The following is a 27,837-nucleotide window of genomic DNA, read 5'->3' as shown; positions in this document are numbered from 1 at the left end:
TCATATATACATTAGTGACAAAGCTCAATTTCCTATATAATTCATCCTTACATTGAAATGAAATCTGCTTCATGAAACACATCCATCTGCTATTGCAATTTTATATCTGGAGTTAAAAACAATAAATCTATTCTCTCTCACTGGAGGGCAACTTTCATGAGCCTTGTATCCTTCAAGACTTCTCATCTCTAAAAGTTTTGGATGAGTTACTTCTATTATTCTTCTTAGGTTAGTGCCCAGGCATCTCACTACACTGTTACCATAACTACATCTCAACTATTTCTGAGTAATGGACACCTTTGAAGAGTCTAAATCTGCTGAAAGTCATAAACTTTCTGTTCAAATAAAGTAGCATTTTTCACGTTCTTATTTGCTCCACATTTAGAACTTACATAGTTTATCTTACTCTTGTGAAATTCCTGTGGTTTCAAGCCTGTCAAGATCATTCTCTATCTTAATTATATTATTTAAATTTTAGATGGCTAACTTTGTTAGTTTTGTGTATTTGAAAATCTGATAATAATGTATTATGTCTTAATCTAAATTGCTAATACAGTTGTTTAGCAGAGCAATACAACAAGCTAAAAAGTACCATGGCATTAGAAACCTCTTCCACTTTTACACTGGCTATTAATCGACATACTTCAAGGACAGTTGTTTATCCAGTTAAGAACCTTCTGATATTCATGCAACCCTCAGTTTGTCAAAGTGCTTACAGCAACATCACTAGTCCCTATAGATGCTACACTACAATGAAGTGCCCTGCTTAGGAAAGAAAACGTAGTACATAAGTACACTTATATTCTTCTTCTTTTCTTCCTTTGTTTTTTTTTTTTTTTTTTTTTTTTGAGACAGAGTCTCGCTCTGTCTCCCAAGCTGGAGTGCGGTGGCCGGATCTCAGCTCACTGCAAGCTCTGCCTCCCAGGTTTACGCCATTCTCCTACTTCAGCCTCCCAAGTAGCTGGGACTACAGGCGCCCGCCACCTCGCCCGGCTAGTTTTTTGTATTTTTTAGTAGAGATGGGGTTTCACCATGTTAGCCAGGATGGTCTCGATCTTCTGACCTTGTGATCTGCCCGTCTTGGCCTCCCAAAGTGCTGGGATTACAGGCTTGGGCCACCGACACTTATATTTTCTACTCAACATGTATAGCAACAACTTAGACCACAGATTGGCAAACTTTTTCTGTGAAAGACCAAACAGCAAATACTTTAGGCTTTAGGAGCAAACATACAGTATCTGTCACTTATTCTTTTTTTTTTTAACTGCTTTTTAAAACTGTAACCATGCTGAGCTTGCCAGCCATTCAAAAGCAAGTTACTGGCAGGCTATGGTCCATGAACTATAGATTGCTAGACACCATTTCTCCAATTTTGAAGCAAATGGCCTATTGGTGAAGATAAACATTTATCCAAAAATTAAAATAAGCAACTATTTGATGACAGCTGTGGAAGGTGTCATGGTAGAGAAGCATCATGTGCTGTAACAGCTTATAACTGCAGCCCCTGGCAGAGACTGGAAGCAAGGGGGGCATGTCACAGAAAACTTCCTTGAAAAGGTGTCATTTACAGAGAAATAATGGGAGAACACCAGTTGCCTGGACAAGGAAGAGCATTTCAATGAACAAAAGCAGCATGTCCAAAGACCCAAAGGTAGGCAGGAGACTGCCATGCTAGTGAAACTGGAAGAATACCATATGGTTGTAGTAAAGTCAGGATGGGAGAAAACCTGGCACATCAGCTTTGGAGACAGACATCAGGCAGGATAATGCAGGTCTTGGAAGGTCATGCCAAGGATTCTGGGCTTTATCATAAAGGCAACAGGTAGTCATCCAATGGTTATAAGCCATGAGTGACACTTTGTGTACACTCTTTCAGCACAAAAGCCTGTCTTTCATTTGCTATATATGCCCACAGTGCTTTGTCAGCTTTCTACAGTCTCAGCTTTAAAAATCACAATAGTTTGCATCAATGTAAAAATAATGATTAATGCACTACCACACGCTGGATAGTGGCTTGTTATTTTCAAGAAAGGAGAGGGGAAATAGAATACCACCAATACAAAATTTGCCTGTATATACTCCTGTGAAACTAATCAATGTGGAATCATTCTAAATTCAGATCCATTCCAAAACAAAAACAAACAAAAAGAACCTCACACTAGTGTTCTATTTTATAGCTGCCTCTCTCTTGAACTCCAAAAATTGAAAATGTATTCCCAACAGTCCCCCAAAGTCTTAACTCATTTCATCATTAACCCAAAAGTCCACAGTCCAAAGTCTCATCTGAGACAAGGCAAGTCCCTTCCGCCTGTGAGCCTGTAAAATCAAAAGCAAGCTAGTTACTTCCTAGATACAATGGGAGTACAGGTATTGGGTAAATACAGCTGTTCCAAATGGGAGAAATTGGCCCAAACAAAGGGGTTGCAGGGCCCATGCAAGTCCAAAATCCTGTGCAGGAGTCAAATTTTAAAGCTCCAAAATGATCTCCTCTGACTCCAGTTTTCACACTGATGCAAAAGGTAGGTTCCCATGGTCTTGGGCAGCTCCACCCCTGTGGCTTTGCAGAGTACAGCCTCCCTCCTGACTGCTTTCATGGGCTGGCATTGCATGTCTGCAGCTTTTCCAGGCACAGTGCAAGCTGTGAGTGGATCTACCATTCTGGGGTCTGGAGGACGAAGACCCTCTTCTCACAGTTACAGTAGGCAATGCTTCAGTAGAGACTCAGTGTGGGGGCTCCAACCCCTCATTTCCCTTCTGTACTGCCCTAACAGAGGTTCTCCATAAGGGTCCCACCCCTGCAGCAAGCTTTTGCCTGGGCATCCAGGCATTTCCATACATCTTCTGAAACCTAGGCAGAGGTTCCCAAACCTCAATTCTTGACTTCTGCGCACTCGCAGGCTCAACACGATGTGGAAGTTGCCAAGGCTTGGGGTTTCCACCTTCTGAAGCCACAGCCTGAGCTCTACGTTGGCCCCTTTCAGCCACAGGTGGAGCATCTGGGACACAGGGCACCAAGTCCCTAGGCTGCACACAGCACGGGGACCCTGGGCCTGGCCTACGAAACCACTTTTTCCTACTGCGCCCTCTGGGCCTGTGAAGGCCAGAGGCCTTTTTCCTACTGCGCCTCTGGGCTTCTATGAAGGTCTCTGACATGACCTGGAGACATTTTCCCATGGTCTTGGGGATTAACATTAGGCTCCTTGCTACTCATGCAAAGTTCTGCAGCTGGTTTGAATTTCTCCTCAAAACATGGGTTTTTCTTTTCTACTGCACTATCAGACTGCAAATTTTCTGAACTTGTATGCTCTGTTTCCCTTCTAAAACAGAATGCTTTTAACAGCACCAAAGTCACCTTGTGAATGCTTTGCTGCTTAGAAATTTCTTCCGCCAGATACCTTGAATGACCTCTCTCAAGTTCAAAGTTTCACAAATCTCTAGGGCAGGGGCAGAATGCCTCCAGTCTTTTTGCTAAAACATAACAAGAGTCACCTTTGTTCCAGTTCCCAATGAGTTACACATCTCCATCTGAGACCACCTCAGCCTGGACCTAATTGTTCATATCACTGCCAGCATTTTTGTCAATGCCATCCAACAAGTCTCTAGGAGGTTCCACACTTTCCCACATTTTCCTGTCTTCTTCTGAGACCTCCAAACTGTTCCAACCTCTGCCTGTTACCCAGTTCCAAAGTTACTTCCACATTTTCGGGTATCTTTTCAGCAACACCCACTTCTGGTACCAGTTTACTATATTAGTTAGTTTTCATGCTGCTGATAAAGACATAACCAAGACTGGGAAGAAAATGAGATTTAATTGGACTTATAGTTCCACATGGCTGGGAGACCCCAGAATCATGGCAGGAAGGGAAAGGCACTTCTTACATGGCGGTGGCAAAAGAAAATGAGCAAGAAGCAAAAGCAGAAACCCCTGATAAGCCCATCAGATCTCATAAGACTTTATTCACTATCATGAGAATAGCAAGGGAAAAGACTGGCCCTCATGATTCAATTACCTGCCCCTGGGTCCCTCCCATAACATGTGGGAATTCTGGGCGATACAATTTAAGGTGAGATTTGGGTGGGAACATAGCCAAACCACATCTGTGATGAAAATAATAAGTACTAGATGGTATTAGATATTCAAAACAGGAGTAGTTAACATGATCTGGAATATTCAAGGGTGGATATAAAGAAAAAGCAACACTTGACAAATTTTGAAGTAAAGGTAAGACTTGGAAAAGCAGAGAGAAAAACAGAAATTTGGGTCCAAGAGTAATGTGCATTCAATAACATTCATGAAATGACAATCGGACAAAATTTCTTTGGAGTGTGGATAGAGCAGTAGAGTGTGAAGTTAAGAGCATGAACTCCAAAGAACCAAATTAACAATGCAAATTTAAAAGATAAGGAATGATATGTAAATGAAATGGACTTTTCATCCCACCAAATCTTACTGCAAAACAAAACCAAAAATAAAAAAGCAGTAGCCCATTTAAATAATGAAAATGGAAGTATATTTTCCTTTTCACAAAACAACTAGAAAAAGCAGTTCAGACTGAAGTATAATATCTGTTTTATGAATCAGAAAACTGAAGTTCAGAAGAGTTAAGGTTTACCATGCTTATTTAAGTCTTCAAAGCTATTCCTATGATCCTGGATGGATGCTTCTGCTGCCACAGTGATTAAAATACTCAATGTTATATGCTGATACTCTGAATGTGATTGGTGAAGGTCAGTGAAAAAAGACTGATATAATAAAAAAGTATAATCTATGATCTCAGATTGTGAGTTTATATCTTCGCTTATTAATAAAAAAGTTCAAAAATAATCACTTTTTCCTCTTACCAGAGCAAAATTTTAAGGTTATAATGATGTGTATTTATCAGACTAAATGAACTACAGTTGACTCTATCTATAGTGAGAATGAATACTTAACAGCCTGGAAGTCAAAAAACCATGGGGTTTAGCAAAGCACAAGTGCAGATCTGTAAATTAAAGGTGTTGTAACTCTCTCTTCATTGTGGTCTGTGGACAAGTCAACTAACTAATCTACTTTTACTAATTCTATGTATGACACTAATTACAATTAAAAAAAAACAAAACATTGAAATGTTGTATTTCCTCAAATTTGGAAAGTTTTAGGCTATTATTTCAAATAATTCTAAAAGCCACAACATTTTCCATTTATTAGATGAACTAAGTCTTTTACTTGTATTGCTAAACTCTAGATAGTTGCATTCCAGGTTATTGCTCCCATTTCTTACCTAACCTTTTATCCAAGGAAGAATGTTTTATTTGGTTAAAACTCTTTTCTTCTGTTATTTTTGTTCTCTAGAATGGAAAGCTACTTCTAAAGTCTCTGGTTCCTTTCTGATTGATGGCTTTGGCCCACACAGTTGTGTCTTTCACTGAACTCCAGCTGCACTTTACTGTCAGCACCACAGTTTATTTGGTGTGAATAATCAGCTAAGATATAAACTCACAATCTGAGATCATAGATTATACTTTTTTTATTACATCAGTCTTTTTTCACTGACCTTCACCAATCACATCCAGAGTAGCAACACATAACACTGAGTATTTTAATCACTGTGGCATCAGAAACATCCATCCAGTCACCATAACACCCTTAAAATTTTTTTAATTATTCATTTTTTAACAGTAATTCTGATAATTAGCCTATTCAGCATGATGTGTGCCTCAAAGACAAACCAAAGGCCAGAAACACCGATTGAATACCTGTCTATTCCACTGTGGCTTTCAGGGACCTAAAAAGACCCTAATCCAACTAGGAAGAACTCATTGTACTCACTAAGAGCACAGGTCCTAGGACTAGGATGCTGCTCTACCACTTAGATGTTATTTAACTTTAGGGAAATTACTTAATTTCTTCATGCCTCAAGTTTGCCAATATGTAAAATACAGTTGGCATTACCAACCCCAAAGCATTACTTGTAAGTAGGTGTCCAATCTATGCTAGTTGTTAGTTATTGCTTACATAGCAGTAGACTCAATACTATCAGATAGAGCTACCAAATGAAGAGTACAGCTAATTTTGAAGTTCAAGGTTTACAATCACTCCCTATGCAATGACTCAGTTACTTCCTACCCTCTTATATGTGTATGCATGGAACATTGATTAGTCAGGAATGTCATCTTGGCATGATTAACCCCCCGCTTTCAGATTATAGAAAACATTACTGCTGTCCTTTTAACATGGTGGCTAAAAAGAATCATTGTTTTCGTTTCAGTTCAGTTCTAGGGAGTAAAGTCAGCCCATTGGTGGGTAACATGTGGAGAAACCAGAAAGCTGTGCTGGTGACTGATAAGGTCATGAGATTCTGCTGAGACACATAAATCAACCAGCCACTGGATCAATCAGACAAGTGAGCTGGAAACAGTGGGGAGCTCTTCTCTTTCTAAAGAAGAACAGGAAAAACTTCTTCCCATGGTGTGACCTCCTCATAAATTTATTCTGCAGAGATTCCCTATTGAGAAGGAAATTGGGGAGCAGTAGAATCTGCAAATATGCCCCAACATGTAAAAAAAAAAAAAAGTGTTGGCTGATCTTTTTATTAGCCATTTCAGTTGACAACACTCCTTCAAAGTTTCTAATAAAGCACTCGTATAAGGTATAAAATTTTTATTTAACTAACTGTATAGCCTGGCATATGTTCATTTAAAATTATCTTGGGGGTTGGAGGATGGAAAAGAAGGAGATGTAGATCCAAGCTGCAAATGTGTTGAATAATATTCAAAGGAAACACTTGTCCAACTCTTTTTGCAATTTTTCTTTTTGTTCCAAATGCTGACCACCAAGAAGGGCTCTTGAGATGAAGCCATTTGCTGTTTGCCAAGGAAATTCCCACAGAGCCTGAAAAGCCCTCTCAGAGCTGGGAACAGCAACATCTTCAGTCAAAGCAAGAAGAAACAGACAGGTGGCCAAGTCTACCCACTGCACTTTTCACCTCCCTACTTCAGAATACAAGTGATTAGCCAGCTCGGACATCCAATTACATCAGGAAAATAAACCCAGTTTTAATTTCTATACTTTAAGCTTCTGACAAAAGCCCCCAAAGTGAGCTGGGAGGCAAATGCTAGATATTGAGATTCTTTTCATTTTGAGTCGTTAAGCCTTCAGTGGAGTGAAACATAAAGAATAAACTAAAATCTGACCTGCAAATAGTATCTTAGCAGTGGAGGCGGATTCAATAAAGTGTTTAAAGATCCAGAACATAACTCATATAATCTTTTGGGAAGGTAATTAAATTTGCAATACATGGTAATCCAGCAATTCCACTTATAAAAATTTCTCCTCCAGAAATACTCATGAAACAATGTAGAAAAATTACAATAAGGGTACTTCTTAAAGACTTATTGGTACAGCAAAGAACTGAAAATATCTAGTCACGGAAGATAGAATCAATAAAATATAATTCATATATACTATATAGCCTTTAAGAAGAATAAGGTGGGTGTCCACTGCATTGTTAAGTTAAAAAAATCAAATTTTAGAACAATACAATCACATTTTTATTATTTATATATAAATATATAAGTATTCATATATCAGAAAAGTTCATTAGACTCAACATCAAGCTGCTAATGGCAGTTATTTTAAAGGATTTGACTTTAAGAATTTTCACTTTTTATTTTATTCATTTTTGCTTTGTTTAAATTTTACAGCATTGTTGTATATTTTGAATCAGAAAATTCTAAAGTTTTTTTAAAAATTGTGGATAATAACATGTTACTACAGTAAATAAAGAATGATTCCATGGGCGGGGCATAGTGGCTCATGCTTATAATCCCAGCACTTTGGGAGGTCAAGACAGGCACATTGCTTGAGCCCAGGAATTCAAGACCAGCCTGGGCAACGTGGCAAAACTGCATGTCTCAAAAAAAAAAAAAAAAATATATATATATATATATATATATATATATATATATGCAAAAAAAAATTGGCTGGGCATGGTGTACACCTTTAGTCCCTACTATTCAGGAGGCTGAGGTAAGAGGATAGCTTAAGCCCAAAAGGTGGAGGCTGCAGTGAGCCAAGATTGTGCCACTGTACTCCAGCCTGGGTAACAGTGAGACTCTGTCTCGAAAAGAAAAAAAAAAAAAAAAGAATGATTCCCTATATATATTTACAATTACTATAAAGTTTTAAAAACTGTACTCAGATGAACTAAGAGTGTTCATCACAAGGTATTGCTGTTTTCTGGTTTTGTAACAATTTGCCACTTCCAAGAAGAAAAATGTTCGTTTCTTTTATGAAGTCTCTGTCAGATGTAAGTAACCTGTGATGTGAGAGTATACGTCCATCAAAGATTATTGCTGACAGCATGCTACTGTTCTCTGAAATATATTCTAGGTATATTCCTGGTATTGGCATACTGGCAGAATGCTACATATTGAAAAGAGAAAAAAGTGACATCAAATGTAAAACATGCCAGTTTATTAAGATATGTAATAGCTACAATTTCTTCGGTTAAATGTTGAATACAGGGATGCAGTGCTACCAGAGTTCAATTCTTTCATAGGAACAGGTAAGAATGTGGCACAGAATCCCTTTTTGGCTGTTCTGTCCTGTTCCTACACATCCTGATGCTCCTTTCTGAACCATAAAGACTAAGAAGGTTTCCTGTTACCATTCCTCAGAGAGGACTCCAGTGAAGGTTTCATGAATCATGTGTCATTAGCCAGTTGGCATGCCTGATGTTAGCCAACAGTAATATCAAGAGGACCACAGGAGCAAATATAATTACTCAGAAATTCAATCTCACTATTCTTGGTGGCTTACACCCACTTCTAGTGCATTAAATATTTCAACAATTAATATTTACTAATTAATAATGTAATATAATTAACAGTACATGGATGATCTTTTAACTGGGAAACTCCTTCTTTCTTACAATATTTCTACAGCAGAGAAGAATTTCCTTTGCTGATAGTAATAAGGTCTTAATGGCTATAGCTAACACATTAAGAAATGGGCTCTTATGGGTCTGCGAGCTCTCATTTTAATGCACTGGGGTACTCATACAATACTTAATATAGGAATAACACCAGGTGATCCAAAACATTCACAAATTTCTCCATCCTATCACATTGTATCTCTAGTGAGCTTTTTAAAATGTAAATCAGAACATACAACACTCTAGGTAAAAATCCTAAGAGAGTGTCTCACTGCACTTAGAATAACATAAAAAGGGCCTCCGGCATATTTTCCTGACTTCTCTACCACTGCGCACCTGCTACATTTGCTCCAGTCACTTATGACACTTTTTTTTCCTGTTTCTTGAATACACCATCTTCATTTCTGCCTTAGCTTTCTACTCTTGCTTTTTGCTCAGCCTAGAAACCTCTCTCTCCAGATCCTCTCCTTACTGGCTAACCCTCTTCCCTAAAACAGTTTTCCTGTACCTCTCCACTTTACCCTGCTTTATTTTCAAGATAGCACTTATGATTATGTGAAATTATCCTGCGTATTTATTGTTTTTCTTGTTTACTGTCTCTCTCTTCCCCAAAGCATGGAAGTTCCATGAGTCAAAAGATGTATCTGTTTCATTCACTTCTGGAACCCACAACTAAGAACATTTTCTAGCACAGAATATATATTTTGAATGAATGAATGAATGAATGAATGAATGAATTCAAATCACAGCTGCATGCAGTGACGGGGTGTTTTAGGAGTTCAAATTCATTGTAGCTGCAGTTAATTAAAACCATAGCTCTAAATTTCACAAAAGGCTCCTTTTTTCCTAAAATAATACATGAGATAGAGTTCAGTTTACTTCATATAGGATCATCTGCTTCATTTTAAAGCTGATACAAAACCCATTCTAAAATGAGTACTAATTTTCTATTCCAGACAAATAGCTTTTAAGAATGTACAACATTAATAAATGCAGAGATGCAACTGTCCCAATTTTAAAATACATACGTTCTATAAATCGGTACTAATATCAATGCTTCTCAAACCCCACTAATCCCTGTCAACTGTTTAAGCTTTAAGAATATGGGAGAAGCATAGAATGGGAAAAGGAAGCTATCTTAAGCCAAATTTCTCATAGAGAGGGAAAAGATAATGACAAACATGTTTTGTTAATTAGCTAAGCACAAGCTGTTCCCCTGTGAAAGGGGCCCAAGGATATCATTCCATGGCTATACAAGTGCCCCTCAGGGACACCTGGCTGAAGGAAAGCTGTAGGTGCTGAGCCAGAGAGATGCTCACCAAAGTCACCAAAACTGTAGTGACTAAGGACCTCTAAGGACCCTAACTACCTTCTCACAACACGCCTTTGTTCTTAGGTTTTCACAGATGTGATTCCATCTGGAGCTCCTCTGACACAGTAATGTCTCACTGCTCCCTGAAAACATGCTAAAGACAATTATTATAACCTCAGAAGACATGAAGCTTTCTTAGACACTGTACATCCTCTGAAGGGTGAAGTAAGACCACCCATATTCAGTGTGAACTGTAGGTTTTTTTGACTGAGCCATGGAAAGAAAAAGGAGGTACTTTTGTCCTTTTCCTTCACTGTGAGCATGAAATAACTATAATGCTAAGAGAAGCTTTATGTGAGCCCTGGGATGGAACTCTACGTTCAAAATCATGAAAAGAAGTCATCTCAGTGGACTGGGTTGACTCACTCCTATATCATGTATGTGTAAGAAAAGGATTGGGGGTTATTCCCCCAATAATCACAGGATGTTTCCTTCTAGATCTCATTTTAAGATAGTTATGGCATAGCAACTTTAAACTTATACATGGTTTAATGGTTTCATCCTCATACTTTCTGACAAAATACTTAAATTCAGGTCTATTTCTTTAAAAGACCAAGACTTCAAACATAGGAATCAAGGCAGCAAAATATATTTAAACATAATAGGCAATAGACAGTGCTAAAAATGATCCTAATACGTTTTAGAAATTAACCCTACACAAAACTCCACCACGAGACCTATGGAATAGATTCTCAGATTAGCCAGCTAAATAATGAATATCACAGAAATAATAACCAGATAAGCAGTTACAAGGTTATGTGGACCTCAAGTGTCCCCCTGAGAATCTGCAGGCTATTTCTACATCTACTGCATCCACTGCAATCAACAGACTACAATTTCACTTGAGGCTGGACATGTAATTGTGAGATGTTACTGCATTATTAATCAACCTGGAAAAAGTCAACTTTTTTAAAGCCATTGCACCACTAAGCACAGTATTTCTACAAGAGCTAAAGCTAAGGGGTAAAGTGAAGAAAAAAGCTCTTTCTTATTCTCATAGCTGAAGCCATATTCACATGAAAACTGTAACTAAAGCCACTGCAGTTGATAAGCACCCACCTCACATGTAAATTTTTAAAAGAACAGAAAAAGAATAAGAAGAAATAGAAAAATAAATCAAAGGTAATCAAGAAATATAATCAGATAATGTAAAAAATACTCCATAGCAACAAAATAGAAGAGATTATTTATGTAGATTTACAACTAGATGAACTCCAGATGTATTTTTTAAATCTATTTCTCCACAGGTGTTTTTCTGCTTAATAAATATAACATCCAAGTTGGAATATGGCTGAAGCACTGAATCACCTAAATTCTGGCTATGCTCTTCTTCTGCTGTTAACTATTTTAAGCCATTTTTCAATAAAGCAGCCGCTACTGAAATCGTAAGCACATAGGCTTGGCAAAGCCAGAAAGAAAAAGTGCAGCCTACAGATTTGTTTCTTCTGTTTTCCCAAAACAGAATCTCATAAAAAATATGCCCTCAAATTCTGTCACTATGTAGCTGTCAGAAAGAGCAATTCTGTTCCTCTTCATAACTCTGAACATTAAACCCATTCTTTGTGCTACTAAGAAGTTAGACAGCTCCAAGAAGTTGCAAGGCACCATCACAACTGTTCAGATTGTATCCAGGCAGAATAATCAGTCAATCAGAAATTTCAGTACTGGTCAGATGGAAGATTTTGGGGCCAACTTGGACAAGTACACAAGACAAGTTTGAGTTTACCGCCAAGATCACTTCCAGGACACTGGCTAATTAATTATAAAAGCTTTCTCAAAACAAATATAAGCCTGGAAACCTTTTTTTTTCCTGTCCAAACAGAGAAAAAATAGGTTAAAAAATAAATAAATAAAAGCCAGGGTTTATCACAGCTTCATCTTACTTGCAAATCCACTTTCCTTTTTCTTGCCCTAAAATGATCCAGGAGTTTTTGTATTTGAAGTTACCAAAATAGTAGGTATAGACACTGAAAATGTTAGTTTGATTTCTGTATCTGTACCTTTGGTTGTAGAAGAGATTATGAATTAGTTACAAAAGCCTCTCTTCAAACTCTGGTAGGAAGAGAGAATGGAGTTTCTTCCTGAAGAACTCATTGGATTAACTATAAATCCTGTAATAGACACAAATTAGATTAATAGTTGCTCTTATAATTATATATTCATCAACCTTCCTTTGCTGGCTTTGAAAACAAAAGGAACATTCCTGAATTAAATTTTCCTCGCTTCATCTTAACATGAACCTTGATCACTATGAGATGCTAGTGAAAGGCACTGAAGATTTTGGTTTTAAAGACTCCATTCCCATGGGCTTTACAACAAAATCAATACCCATAAAAAATGTTCCACATATTTCTTCTACTACTGGAATCAAAATTTTATGTAATATGCATCTTAAGCTATCAGATTTCTTCTGCATATGCCCAGATATTAAAAGACCCAATAAGTTAGTAAATGTATCTGTCAGCATTTACCAGCTGCTTCTTGTCAAATTCCTGGCAAGAGGAGAGTTGCCCTTAATAAAAGAAGGCTTCCTCAAGAATTCAACAAGATATTCCTAAGCCTAATTAGTATACTGCCTTATCCAGTACTAAGACTCATGGCAAACCTTACAAATAATCAGCATGGCTTGGTAAACAATGAATGGAGACAAAATGTGTGAAATAGATTTAAGAAAACTTCTAGTGGCCTGAGTTCTCCCTTTTCCACTACAGATATGTACCTACCAATGTACCCATATTTAAATGCTCTTCTTCCTGATCATTTCAAGAGGTAGATAGATGAAAGGAAGGTGACAATCCACATTAGCATCTGAAGGAGCAGCTCAAGGAGTCAAGAATTTATCTCAATGTAAAGCGAGAGGTAAGTAAAGAAATTAGTCCTGACCTAAACAGAGTCCCTCTTCTGGGGAACACAAATGAATAAATGAAGACAAGATGGATAACTTGAGATTTCAGAGCATCATAAAGGTCATCAAGAAGTCCTGAACTTAAAATGATAGGAAGCCATTATCCATTTTTAATGTAGAATAGAAAAATGAGAGCAACTATGTAAAAAGTATACTGAATTGAGAGAAAATGGGGACAGGGGATCAATTCCAACAGCTTTTCTAGCAATTCAGATCTGAGATGATGCAGACACTACTAGGGAGGAAGGGAGGAAGGGAGGGAGGGAGGGAGGGAGGGAGGGAGGGAGATATGGAGGAGGGGAGGGGAGGGGAGGGAAGGGGAGCGGAGGGGAGAATAGAATGGAATGTACACCCTTCCCGTACTTTCTAAAATTCACCAAGGCCTAAAAACCACTATGACTACTACAAGTGCTGTCAGTTAAAGAGGAACATCATCATGAATATGGCTTTTTGGAAAAAATCAGCAAAGTGTGAAAAGAGGAATCTTCAAACTCACCCACTTCAAAGGCAGAAAGAGAAAGAACAAGTCATCCCTCGGTATCTGTTGGGGATTGATTCCATGACCTCCATCAGATAACAAAATTGGACAATGCTTAAGTCCCTGATATAAAATGGCATACTAATTTGCATATAACCTACACACATCCTCATATACAGTTTAAATTGCTCTAGATTACTTATAATACCTAGTATAAATGCTATGTAAACAGTTGCTATGATGTATTACTTAGAGAATAATGACAAGAAAAAAAGTGTGCATGTGTTCAGCACAGACACAATTTTCACTCTGTCCATGGTTGCTTAAATCCATGGATATGGAGGGCTAACTGTACCATTAGCATATCAAGCATCAAGCCAACTAGAACCATACTCTTCTACTATATCAAAAGACAAATGGTAAGTTAAAAGAGCAAGAATCAGATATTTGATTTTCTGGGGTGAGTTATATATTATAGTTTCCTCTTAGCAAAGAACAAAACTAGTGTCCATCATCACACAACTAGCCAGTTTTGGAATAAGTAGCAAGACCAGATTTTCTTGCTTCATATTCCTTCTTCTTTCCAGTATATGCTACTTCCCCTTCAACCCTGGGGAAACAGTCTTAAGATTTCTATGATTTTTTAAATATGCTGCTTTCATTTCTTCAAAACTTTGAAATTTTTTAATTTAGGAGGCATCATTTTTCCGCATGCTATATTCTTAAAATACAATTTTCTTGCACCGATATTTACTCAGATGAAAGAAAAAACAGCCCAGTTTACACCACATTCTCTTCAAAAGAAAGCAGATATTCAAAACCTGATTGCTCTTCATTCAACTGTATGTTTTAACAGACAAACAAATATATATGGCGCGATCTCAGCGCACTGCAACCTCTGCCTCCCAGATTCAAGCAATTCTCATGCTTCAGCCTCTGGAGTAGCTGGGATTACAGGCCTGTGCCACCATGCCTGGCTAATTTTTGTGGTTTTAGTAGAGACAGGGTTTCGTCATGTTGGCCAGACTGGTCTCCAACTCCTGGCCTCAAGTGATCTCCCCACCTCAGCCTCCCGAAGTGCTGGGATTACAGGCGTGAGCCACTGTGCCTGGCCAGTATTTCTTTATAATTTACCAAAATACTTTTTTCATAAGTTATCCCACTTAATCCCTAGAATAAACACAAGTCAGAGGTTATTACTATTTTAAAGCTGAGACAACTATTTCTCTAAGATTTTAATTGTCCAAGTGAATAAATCTGCAACAGCTGAAGTAGACTGAAATTTTTCCCTTGTGATTCCAGCTCTCTTCACACACTGCTTCTCCTTCTCCCAAAGAAGGTGAAAACTGTTGTCTGCACATAAAGGTCCATTTTAAGTGAAGCAACCATCACCTCTAATCCTTTCTCAGCATCTTTTAGATATACGTTCTCTTACATTTCAAAGAAGCAAGAATTTTTTGCTTACCTGGTCCTTCTCTGGTTTATCAGAAATATCATTCAGACTGGAGGAAGTCAGATTCCTATGGGTCATGGCTGGGCTACCTGGAAAAACACAAGTAAACTCTAATTAAAGACTTCTTTTCAAGAACACAAAGATTGTGATGGTATACTTAATAAACACTAGTAGATGATGATGGAAATGGTGATGATACTTTTAACCACTCTAGGATTCTTCTGAAGAGTTTTCCAGAGTCTAGGTTGGAGTACAAACATAGTTAAATGCAAAGTATATAAAATCCCAAATACCGTAGTTAAGACTTATTGCCTGGTTCAATTTCAAGGTAAGCTAAACTTTGAAAGAAACTTCTAAGACAATAAGCATAAAAATAAATTTGTTCCTGGTTTTGTTCACTCTTTATCATTGCCATTTACATACATGCGAATCTATCTGGTTTCCTTTCCTTTTCCTGTTGCCTGCAGAGAGCAGCTGCTTCCTCATCTTCAGCAGGGCTGACCCTGGATGCCAGGCCCAGACCTCCTCTCCCCGAGGCCTTGGCAGCCCTTCCTAGAACGCCACTCACTCCGATCCACCTGAAAAGTCTTGGTCGAAGTGTTCCCTTCTCTGGCTAACACTTGGATCAAGCATATTTCTCCTTAGTGGGCATCTGATTTAGAATCCTCACTCTTTGCCTCAATGTAGTGTTATCACAGGATCCCTTACTTCTCTGCATTTCCATTTGCCAGAATAAAATAAGCATATCCTCTTTTCCCCCTTAACGTGTTAAATCTCTTCTCCAAGTGAAGGGATGGATGTCATCGGAAATACTACATGGGAACCAATCTCCCTGACCATATAGCAGCTGCCAATATGGTTCACTAGTGATCCATCCAATGATTTCAGACACTATCATACATGAATAGAGAGGAAGGACATGTAGAAGAGCCACAGACTGTTTTCAAGTAGACCATGTTAATCAACAGAATATTGAACTTTCATTCTGCAGTTGGACCTGAAATTTCTAGACTTGCTAAGCAAAACAAACTAACTGTTCAAAGCCAAGACGTTTGACCCAACTGCTGCAGGGTGCTGAGTAATGCATTCATCCTTAATCCTCAATGATCTGACTCAGGCTGGTCTTTACAGCAAAAGGACAAGGGTTGAAAAGAAGCAACGAAGTTCTAACATAGCTTCACATTTGCTTCCAAATAATTCTTTAGATTACAGACTTTAATTCCTTCAGATAAAGACTTCAACATATAATTTCACAAAAGACTAAAATCTACCCCTAATAAGTTAATGCCTACATAACAGCAGCTCTTTAAATATAATTCCTTTTAACTACCAGATCAGAAAAATTGTAATTTCCTTGAACTGGCAAGACAGGATATTTTCCACTCTGTTGCATTTCATCGAGTAAGCATGGCCTAGATCTCTTAAATCTTTTACCTGGTTGGGTGTTTTATTCTAGGAAAATTTAAGCACAGGGCATTATTCAAAGGAAAATAACATTTGAAAATGTGCTTTATGTGCAAAATTAAAAGAACCCCTTTGCAGGGCACTTTTTCTTCCTTGAGCCACATATTAGATTTCTAGTGTCCACTCAAAACAAAAGACACTAGGTACAATCTTGAATGCCCCCAACTAATGCTGAGATTGAAACTAATAGAAAATGATGAGTACAGACAATTTTGCACTTTATATTTAAAAACAAAACCAGCTATTTGGACTAACTGGGTAAAAGTTCTGCCTGAATAAGTGAAGAAATATGAATTATACAATCCTAAAGCAATGAAGCCTTAGCAATCCTAATCATAACTTAAAAATATCTTATGTAAATAAATAGGTAAGACAAATTTCTACTCATCAAATCATTTATATGTAAGTGGCAGTACTGAAATAAATTTAAGTCAGTTTTCCATTAAGTAATTTAAATTTCCTAGCCAATAGCCTAAAGTCATTGATTTGCTATAGGCACTCTTTATAAATACTGTAAAGGCACATTTCAGCCCAAGCGCTGTCCTAACTGCTGCAAAATCTGAATAGGTAGAAGCCAAATTAATGAGGTTTTCATTATAATGGTAATCTTGATTGATGTGACAGCTTTTCCAAGAAACCTTATATACCCATCATTCTTTGCATTTCTGAAAGACAGTGATAGTATGGCTATCTATATTTATACTATATGAGGAGCAAGAGAAAGGTGCAGGTCCAAGAAAAATGCAGGAATCAGATGAGGAAGAGAAGACTAGTATTAAGAAATAATCAAATCTGTTTCCTCTCCTAACTTTCTCTGATTCTCACTGATAAAAGTAATTAATATTAACAGCTTCACTAACGTTTAACACTGCAAGAGTCTGCTAGTCAACATTTCTATTAACTAAGCAAGATGATCAGCATTCTTCAATCTTTTTCCATCCCCCTCCCTACCAAACTCCCCATCCTGACTTCCCAAGACCTTGAAGCAGAGACAAATCCTTCCCAATGCTCTAAATCAGTGGTTTCTATAGTGAGGTCTCCACACCAGCAATATCCACATCACCTGTAGACTTGTTAGAAAGGCAGATTATTGACACCCACGCAAGACCAATTCTTTATTTTATTTTTCTCATAAGTGACTGGGGTACAGGCAGTATTTGGCTATGTAAGTTCTGTACTGGTGATTTGTGAGATTTTGGTGTAATCATCACCCAAGCAATATATACTGCACCATATTTGTTGTCTTTAATCCCTCACCCCCCCTCCTACACTTCCCCTCAAGTTCCCAAAGTCCACTGTACCATTCTTATGCCTTTGCGTCCTCACAGCTTAGCTCCCACATACCAGTGAGAACATTAGACATTTGGTTTTCCATTTCTGAGTTACTTCACTTAGAATAACGGTCTCCAATCTCATCCAGGTCGCTGCAAATGCCATTAATTCATTCTTTTTAAGGCTGAGTAGTATTCCATCCTATAAATATACCACAGTTTCTTTATCCACTCATCAATTGATGGTTCCTCGATTCTGCAATTGTGAATTGTGCTGCTATAGTAGTTCTACTTTTAGTTCTGTAGGGAATTTCTACACTGTTTTCCACAGCAGCTGCACTAGTTTACATTCCCCTCAGCAGTGTAGAAGTGTTCCCTGATCACCGCATCCACACCAACATTTACTGTTTTTTGATTTTTTTGATTACGGCCATTCTTGCAGGAGTAAGGTGGTTTTGCATTGTGGCTTTGATTTGCATTTCCCTGATCATTATTGATGTTGGGCATTTTTTTCATGTTTGTTGGGCCATTTGTATATCTTCTTTTGAGAACTGTCTATTCATGTCCTTAGCTCACTTTTTGATGGGATTTTTTTTTTTTCTTACTTACTTGTTTGAGTTTGTTGTAGATTCTGGTTATTAGTCCTCTGTCAGATGTACAGAATGTGAAGAGTTTCTCCCACTCTGTGGGTTGTCTGTTTACTTTGCTGTTTCTTTCGCTGTGCAAAAGCTCTTTAATTAAGTCCCAACTATTTATCTTTGTTTCTATTGTATTTGCTTTTGGATTCTTGGTCATGAAATCCTTGTTTAAGCTAATGTTTATAAGGGTTTTTCCAATGTTCTCTTCTAGAATTTTTATAGTTTCAGGTCTGAAGTCCTTAATCCATCTTGAGTTGATTTTTGTATAAGTTGAGAGATGAGAATCCAGTTTCATTCTCCTATATGCGGCTAGCCGATTATCCCAGCACCATTTGTTGAAAAAGGCGTCCTTTCCCCACTTTATGTTTTTGTTTGCTTTGTTGGAGATCAGTTGGCTGTAAGTATTTGGGTTTATTTCTGGGTTCTCCATTCTGTTCCATTGGTCTATGTGCCTCTTTTTATAATAGCACCATGCTGTTTTGGTGACTATGACCTTTTAATATAGTTTGAAACCAGGTAGTGTGATGTCTCCAGATGTGTTCTGTTTGCTTAGCCTTGCTTTGGCTATGCAGACTCTTTTTTGATCCCATATAAATTTTGAAATTGTTTTTTTCTAATTCTGTGAAGAATGATGGTGGTATTTTGATAGAATTTGTGTTAAATTTGTAGATTTCTTTTGACAGTACTGTCATTTTCACAATATTGATTCTACTCATCTATGAGCATGGGATGTGTTTCCATTTGTTTGTGTCATCAATTATTTCTTTCAGCAGTGTTTTACAGTTTTCCTTGTTGATGTCTTTTGCTTCCTTCATTAAGTATATTCCTAAGTTGGTTTTTTTTTTTTTTTTTTTTTTTTGCAGCTACTGTAAAAGAGGATGCATTCTTGATTTGATTCTCTGTTGAGTTGCTGTTGGTGTACAGAAGAGCTAATGATTTGTGTACATTAATCTTGTATCCAGAAAATTTGCTGAAATCTTTTGTTAGTTCTTAGAGCTTTCTGGAAGAGTCTTTAGGGTTTTTAATGTAAACAGTCATATCATCAGCAAACAGTGGCAGTTTGACTTCCTTTTTACCAATTTGGATGCCATTTATTTCTTTCTCTTGTCTGATTACTCTGGCTAGGGACTTTCTGTGTTATGTCGAAAAGGGATGGTGAAAGTGGGCATCCTTGTCTTGTTCCAGGTTTCAGAGGGAATGCTTCCAACTTTTCCCCATTCAGTATTATGTTGGCTGTGGGTTTGTTATAAATGGCTCTTATTACATTAGGGCATGTCCCTTGTATGCCGATTTTGCTGAGAGTTTTAATCAGAAAGGGATGCTGGATTTTGCTGAATGCGTTTTCTGCACTTATTGATATGATCATGTGACTTTTTTTGTTTTTAATTCTGTTTATATGCTGTATCACATTTATTGACTTGCATATGTTAAACCATCCCTGCATCCCTGGTATAAAACCCACTTGATCATGGTGGATTATCTTTTTGATATGTTGTTGGATTTGGTTAGTTAGTATTTTGTTAAGGATTTTGGCATCTATGTTCATCAAAGATATCAGTCTGTAGTTTTGTTTTTTGATTATGTCCTTTCCTGGTTTGGGTATTAGGGTAATGCTGGCTTCATAGAATGAAATACCTTCTTTCTCTATCTTATGGAATAGTGTCAAAAGATTTAGTACCAAATCTTCTTTGAATATGCCTGACAAATTCTGTCAACACTCTGGGTATGAGCGGGGAGGGTGGACACCAATGTGCATTTTAACAAGCCCTCCAGGGGACTCTGAATCATGCTGAAGATTGAGAACCACTGCTCTAAATAAACCAGTTATCTTAACAGTATCTATATTAGTCGGAATCTAAGTTGAAAGAAGTATAAATGTTGGAGGGATATTGCCAGAGAGGTAAGTCTAATAACCTTGCCCTCCTCCAAGCTACTGCTCTAAACTATCATATCTCAAGTAAATCATTAACTTATCATCCTTGTCACATAAACACACAAAGAGGTTATCTGGCTTTTCCTCTGAATCCTCGCCTATACAACCAAATAAACAATTTTGTTTTGGAAACACACTGTTTAATCAGCCTTTTCCAGAAACATATCACTCAAATCCAAGAAAAAAAAGATGAGGGCCGAAAGAGATTATCGACCAGATTATACATGGGAATTAGAAATTTGTGTGTGGCTTTTTTGCTAACATGGGAAGGTGTTAAAAAACAGGTCCCTAACAACATTCTTGTGAATATTTTACATCTGACATTTCAGAAGACATATTGTCAGAATAAATCAGTGTTTTCTACTTAGATTTTGGCCTATAATGTAAACACATTATACTGCAATCCTGAGCAAGTAAGGATGCTAGAGAAAAATGTCGCCTTGCACCAAAAAGGTGAAATACAAGTGTACCCTAAAGTATGTTGCTTCTTGGGCAAGTGGTGATTCATTCACTCAAAGCTACAACCAATAGGCCCTTTCCACCTAAAATCCAGGGCGTAAAAACATCTTATGCTTGTTCTTGGTCCAAAGAAACTTTGTGTTTTTTAAGATTCCTTAAAACAAAAAAAAAAGAAAGAAAGAAAAGCAGAAGAACCAGTCTCAAGTGCATAATCATAATTAATTTCCATATCACTATTTTCTGGCCATAAGAAAAAGAAAGCTTTGCAGAATCGCATTTTCAAGCAGTTTCACACAATCAGAAACAATTTCATTTTCAAAGTACCCACTTGGCAGGTACATACTGTTGCTATAAAAATTAATTACATTCTGTACTGAGTTTGAAAATCATTGTTATTCTTTAGCACACATGTAGCAATTCATAAAGTCCTTTGCAATTATAACTATTAGTTACAATTAAAAGGGGTGAGAAGAATCTATGGCACAGAAAGAAGATATTTGAATGCATACATATTAATGTAATATAATGACACATAAATGTCCTCCTCACCTCATACCTCCATAATGAGCCAATAGAGAACCCAGGGACAAGCTAAAACAAAGATCTCATGGCCTATGAAATAAATTGAATCTTTTTTATTCTTAATATTAAATAACATTTGTAGCACAAAAAAAAAAACTAAGATAACTTACATGTAATAGACATACAAGTGGATCTGCATGTTCTTGTCAGAATATTTGGAGGTATGGGTCTGATTTTCACTGTTTGGGACCATAAAACTAACAATGGCATTTCAGAATAATGCATGTGTTCTACACCCACATTGACTCACTGATGTTCTTTCTTCTCCCTTTGCTGGCATAACAAACCTACTAGAAAATGTCTATATTCAAGAGTAATGGTCAACTAATCTTTTTGAGTACTAGGTACCTGAACTCACATTATCTTACTTAATCCTCATATCAACACTGTGAGGTTAGTTTGATAATAAACAAATGAACTTCAAGGAGGTGAAGTTCATGGTCACATAGCAAGCAGTAAAACCATAATGGAAACATGGCTCTCATAATGCCAATCCCACTGCCTCTGAGAAGGAAACATCTCTCTGTGTTATTTGCATAAACACATAAACTTCATCATGGCTAATAAAGAGAAAATGTAATGTACAACCACAGAGAATATATTCTATTTTCATGCCAATTATGTGCAGAATAACATCACTAGAGAGGTTTAAGGCAGTTATGTTCCTGGTTTCCAACTTAGCAGTTCCAAAAATGGAGATGGTATTACTCTACTTTCTTATTTTCATAAAGAAAAGAAGGGGGGAAATATTGAACTCAGCCACTCTGTTTGCCATTCTAATTAAATACTTGTCGCAAACCACAGCTCTGTGACAAAGGATGCTAAAGGCAACAGGAATATAACGGTAAAAGAATTACACCACATGCTTCTGAATGTCTTCATTCATAGCCATAGCCAAGTGTTTGTAAAATTCTACAATATATGTACAGCCTATTCTCCATTATTTCTATGTTAGTTTTCCATATTTCAGGTTACTTCAGTTCTAATTTCTTCCCATTTCACTCACTAAAAACAGGAATAAAATGGGACAAAGAGAACAAATCACTTAGGATATTTACAATGAGTTTGACTGACAAAGTCTAGAAGGAAGGCTAAAAGAGAGTTTGGAATTCTGTGAGACCAGTTTCCTAGTTTTAGATGGCAACAGATTATTAAGAGCTTTCACCCACAAAAAAATAATAATAATAAAATAAAATAAGCATGTCATTATGGTCCCCAACTCACTTCGATCCCCCATACCCTAAATAAAATACAAAAATATTTTAAATATTAGACTAAGGAAAGTTATTATAAACATATCATTAGTCAGAAGGTGCCCTTTGGAGGAACTTCATAACTAAGAAAAAATCAATTTCGGCATTTTTACTTGTTTCCTTTTTAATTGTTTTGTTTTGTTTAAAATATTTTTAACATTTGTTTTTATTTTATATAACGTAAACTCCAAGAGCCTACAGGCAAGGCCCTTGGTTTGTCTTGTTTGTAGTTATAGCCTCAGACCTTGGCATTAGTGGCACTTAATACTTTGTGAATGAATAATAGTAATGGGGTATCATTTTACCTCCGTTTGGAGTTACTACTATAAACACTACTGTGCAAAGTCCATTTCCTATGGAGGGAGATGCTGTGTGCACACTCCAAGAGCCTTCAGACTTGGACAGCCTTAGAGTAAATAAGTAAGAAGTTTGTAGCTGGCCCAGAACTAACAGAACTGAAAGACTCTGCCAAACTGGCCCAAAGCCTGTCGTTGAGCAGAGGGAAAAGAAGAAGCAATAAAGAGGAAAAAGAGAAATTATCTGTGAAGAAGGAATGAGGATATGAGGATAGAGGAGAAATAAGGCTGAGTGTCAGGATCTCAGCTAAAGGAAAGGAGAGCCTGGGGTAGAGAAAAGCTGGGAGAAACTAAAATAACTCAAAGCATTCAAAGCATATGATTGTCTTGGAAAGTGGAACAAATGTGGAGAAAAGAAGACATCAAAAGACCCAGATAACTGTCAAAGTATGTGAGTAAAGTTGAAGCCAAAAACTGATGTCATTCCTAACGTATGGGACAAAGATAATAGAGAGGATGTCCTTATATGGAGAGCTGGAAGTGTGTAGAGGTCAAGTCACAGATACCTGCATCAATGAGGCTTCATAAATACTATCCTCTTATTTTAAAAGCCATTCTCTGCCCTTCGGGACCTTTGTTATCTATAATCCCCTTGATAATCTATTTAACCTCAACTTCGTTGACCCTGTTCATTCCTGTTTTTTAATTTTCTGGCTACTCTGCGGGCCTTTCCCAAGAGTCAGTGTTAGGTCTAATACATCTCAATATCAAACACAAAAGTTCCATCTCTTCTAATTCTTTCAAATTTCAACCAGCAAAAGCAAAATGCTCTAATTCATTGAGAGTCTTATTCTAATAATATTGCACTGGATACATCATTTTTATTGTGATCTAAAATAGGCAGCTTAGGCCAGGCATGGTGGCTCATGCCTGTAATCCCAGCATTTTGGGAGGCCAAAGCAGGAGAATCACTTGAATCTAGGAGTTCAAGACCACCCTGAGCAACACAGTGAGAGCCCATCTCTATAAAAATGTTTTAAGTGTTAGCTGAGTATGGTGGTGCACACCTGTAGTCCCAGCTACTAGAGAGGCAGTGGGGCAGGGAGAGGACTGTTTGAGCCCAGGAGTTAAAGGTTGCAGTTGGCTATGGTCACATCACTGCACTCCAGCCTGAGCAACAAAGCAAGACCCCAACATGAATGAATTAATGAATTAATGAATAAAATATAATAGGTAGCTTAATTTCTTAAAAAATATTTCACTCTCTTTCTCACACACACATACATTAATAGGCATACAAAATTTATACTTAGCTGAGAAAGCATTCAAAAGACATATAAAGACTGCAAAATTTACTAAACAAAAAAGTCCCTATAATGTACTTCAAGGAGTCTGTGGTCCCTGTGATTATGGTACTTGTGATTGTAGTTCTCTTCCTCTGTCTCATATTCACATACACATACATGAACACACATATATACATAGACACACACCCACGCACACACACAACATAAAATTATAAAGAAAATACTATTCCCTCCCCAAAATGTGATGAAAACATATAAAATAATTTGTGACCTTTTTATCTCCCAAAAGCAGTAAGAGAAAAGAATAGTACTTTCAGCAAGCCTATTCTAGCTAGTTAAAGGCTAAGAAGGAAAACCTATCAATGGTGGAATATAACAGAAGTAAATGAGCATCTCGCTGTCTTCATTCCAAACAGCCACTGACCCAGAGTGATTTTCACCAAATGCCCCTAAGCCAAGGTAAAGAGGATCTTCAGTAGGTTCCTGCAGCCACATCATTCCAAGGACACATACACAATGTCTGATTTAGATAAGTTTGATCTACTCTCTCTCTCTCTCTATATATATATGTGTGTGTATATATATATATATATATATATATATATATATATATATATATATATATATATGTAGACATCAGCTCCAAGACATAGTAAAATTTCACTGATTCAGATGAGTGGAAGAATTCTCCGATTTGATGAGGCATCCAAATTAAAAACACTTTAGGCTGGGCGCAGTGGCTCACGCCCATAATCCCAGCACCTTGGGAGGCCGAGGCAGGCAGATCACCTGAGTTCAGGAGTTTGAGCCCAGCCTGACCAACATGGAGAAACTCCATCTCTACTAAAAACACAAAATTAGCTGGGCATGGTGGCACATGCCTATAATCCCAGTTACTTGGGAGGCTGAGGCAGGAGAATCGCTTGAACCCAGGAGACAGAGGTTGCGGTGAGCCAAGATCATACCATTGCACTCCAGCCTGGGCAACAAGAGCAAAACTCTGTCTCAAAAAAAAAATATATATATATACTTTAAGTAGGCTACTAATTCAAAATGGTAAACTTAGTACGTGACACAGTAACTGGGTTTATCTCCTCAACCTTCCTAGATACTTTAAAAATGACAGATTCACAAAAAATACTTTTTTACAAAAGTATAAAGCCACACCAATGAAAAGAACAGATAGAAGACCAACATAGACAAGAGACTCTGAAAACTTTCTGGAAGAAGAGCAGATAGAATAGTAGAACATGACACCATTTATGCTATTTGGAAATGTCAGTGTAAAACTCCATGCAGAAGGACATGGAGTTAAAAAAGAGAATATCTTCCCTGCAAAACTCTGAAGAAACTCACATTGGAATCTGCCAAGTACAGTGGAGGCAGGAGTAAGGGACAGGCTAGAAAGGATTCAAGGAAAGGGATGGATTCAAGAAAGTATAACACCATCCCTACTGGGCAGAATACCCAAAGCCAAAGCATTTACACTGCAGGGCTCTGCTAAAGAAGTATTCAGAAAGACCAGGGCAATCAGCACAGGTGTTTGTATCTCACAGCAAAGTCTTCTGAATTCTTGAGCTTACAGCACCCCTCAGAATTACGCTTCCTGCTTATACTAAAGCAAATACTCTTTTTGAAATGCAAATGTAAAACTGAGCACCATCAGTGGTTTTAGAGAGGAAGCCCGAGACTAAAACCCATACCTTAAATAAAAAATCACGCAAAAGAATTGCAAAAAAGAAATATCATTTAGAAAACTTGAAATAAAAATTCTAATCAGCTTTTAGAGATTTGAGAAGATACTGTATCCACAAAACATGAAGAGATAGCTATGAAAAATAGAACAAGGAAAAGATTTTAGACTAGACCAATAATTACCTTAAAACCTATATGTATGAGATTATACACATAGCAAAACACAAAACAAAACCAAAAAAAACCCCTCAATACAACTGTTAGAAAATATTATAACAGGAGTCTTCCAAAGAGCAACGGAAGAGGGGGTAAAGAGCCAGAAAACATAAGAGAATAGATAAGAGGTCCAGGAACCCCATTATCTGATTATCATAGTTCTAGTAAGCCAGAACAAGGAAAATTGTGGAGAGAACATTATCAAAGAGAATATAATATCCCAGAACATTATCAAAGAGAATTCAAGAGCCCAGAGATAAAGGACATATTTCTTCAGATCACAAGGACACCTAGGGAAAAATAAAATAAACCAAAAAAAATTTTTTTTAATTCTTGTATGTAGATGAATCATTCTGAAACTTTTTTTTTTCTGAGACGGGGTCTGGCTCTGTCGCCCAGGCTGGAGTGCAGTGGCGTGATCTCGGCTCACTGCAAGCTCTACCTCCTGGGTTCACACCATTCTCCTGCCTCAGCCTGCTGAGTAGCTGGGACTATAGGAACCTGCCACAATGCCCAGCTAATTTTTTTTTTTTTTTTGTATTTTTAGTAGAGATGGGGTTTCACTGTGTTAGCCAGAATGGTCTCAATCTCCTGACCTCGTGATCCATCCACCTTGGCCTCCCAAAGTGCTGGGATTACAGGCGTGAGCCACCGCGCCCAGCCGAATCATTGTGAAACGTGTTAACACTAAGGATGAAAAACAAATTCAAAAGTGTTCTATCTAGAAAGGAAAAGCTATAAGAATTGGATTTTGGAATTCTAGAAGATAATGGGAACATGACTTCAAAGGACTAGAAGAAAATTATCTTCAATAAAGAATTCTATATGCTTCCAAATCATCAATTGAGTATGAAAAAAATAATATAGAAAAGCTGGGGCCAAAAAAAAACTCCAAAAAATTATAACCTTAATTTGTCCTTTTATACAAAGTTATTGACAGTGTGATAAGCAAAATGAGGGAATGAACTAAGAAAAAAGAGACACATGGTCTCCAATGCAGGATGACAATGAAAGTCCATGCCAGAATGTCCATTGTGCAGTGGTCTGGAAAGCAATCGGTCTGGTAAAGCAGGAGGGCAATGTAGGGAAGAGAGGAACTAATAGCAGGGGCAGATCTGCAAGGAGATATCAAGGGATTCTATAGGTGTATTAGTATCCTTGAGATATTGAAAGAGCTTAAGAATGTAGTAACGATAGGCAATATTTTAAATGCAATCTAAAACTCCACATTTAAGAAAAACTACTCAAAAGAAAATGTACTTACAGTTCATTACACAGCTTTAGAGTAAACCATATTCATATAGTCATGATATAAATTCTATTCATGTATTTCTAACATTAGAACAAACTGATAGAGAAAGCACAAACTTTATAGATAAGAGACAAGAACATAAATCTAAAGGCCGGGCGTGATGGCTCACACCTATAATCCCAGCACTTTCGGAGGCTGAGGCGGGTGGATCACTTGAGATCAGGAGTTCAAGACCAGCCTGACCAACATGGAGAAACCCCGTCTCTATCAAAAATACAAAATTAGCTGGGCGGGATGGCGCATGCCTGTAATTCCAGCTACTCAGGAAGCCGAGGCAGGAGAATCACT

At 37.4% G+C, this 27,837-nt stretch overlaps 1 protein-coding gene across 7 annotated transcripts in view; it reads right to left on the bottom strand.

Moving 5' to 3' along the window:
* Nucleotides 1-27,837, bottom strand: part of LOC105477324 (solute carrier family 4 member 4) — a 504,202-nt gene that overhangs the window by 158,154 nt on the left and 318,211 nt on the right. For all 7 annotated transcript variants that reach the window (XM_011733788.3, XM_011733790.3, XM_011733791.3 and 4 more), the window contains one exon: nt 15,136-15,212. In XM_011733788.3, the coding sequence (XP_011732090.1) occupies nt 15,136-15,212 (77 nt within the window). The remainder of the gene's footprint in view (nt 1-15,135; nt 15,213-27,837) is intronic.

The sequence above is a fragment of the Macaca nemestrina genome, chromosome 3 (genome assembly GCF_043159975.1).
Source record: "Macaca nemestrina isolate mMacNem1 chromosome 3, mMacNem.hap1, whole genome shotgun sequence".
Taxonomy (NCBI): Eukaryota; Metazoa; Chordata; class Mammalia; order Primates; family Cercopithecidae; genus Macaca; species Macaca nemestrina.
The sequence above is the reverse complement of the archived record's forward strand: the minus strand, read 5'-3'. Positions and strand labels throughout refer to the sequence as shown.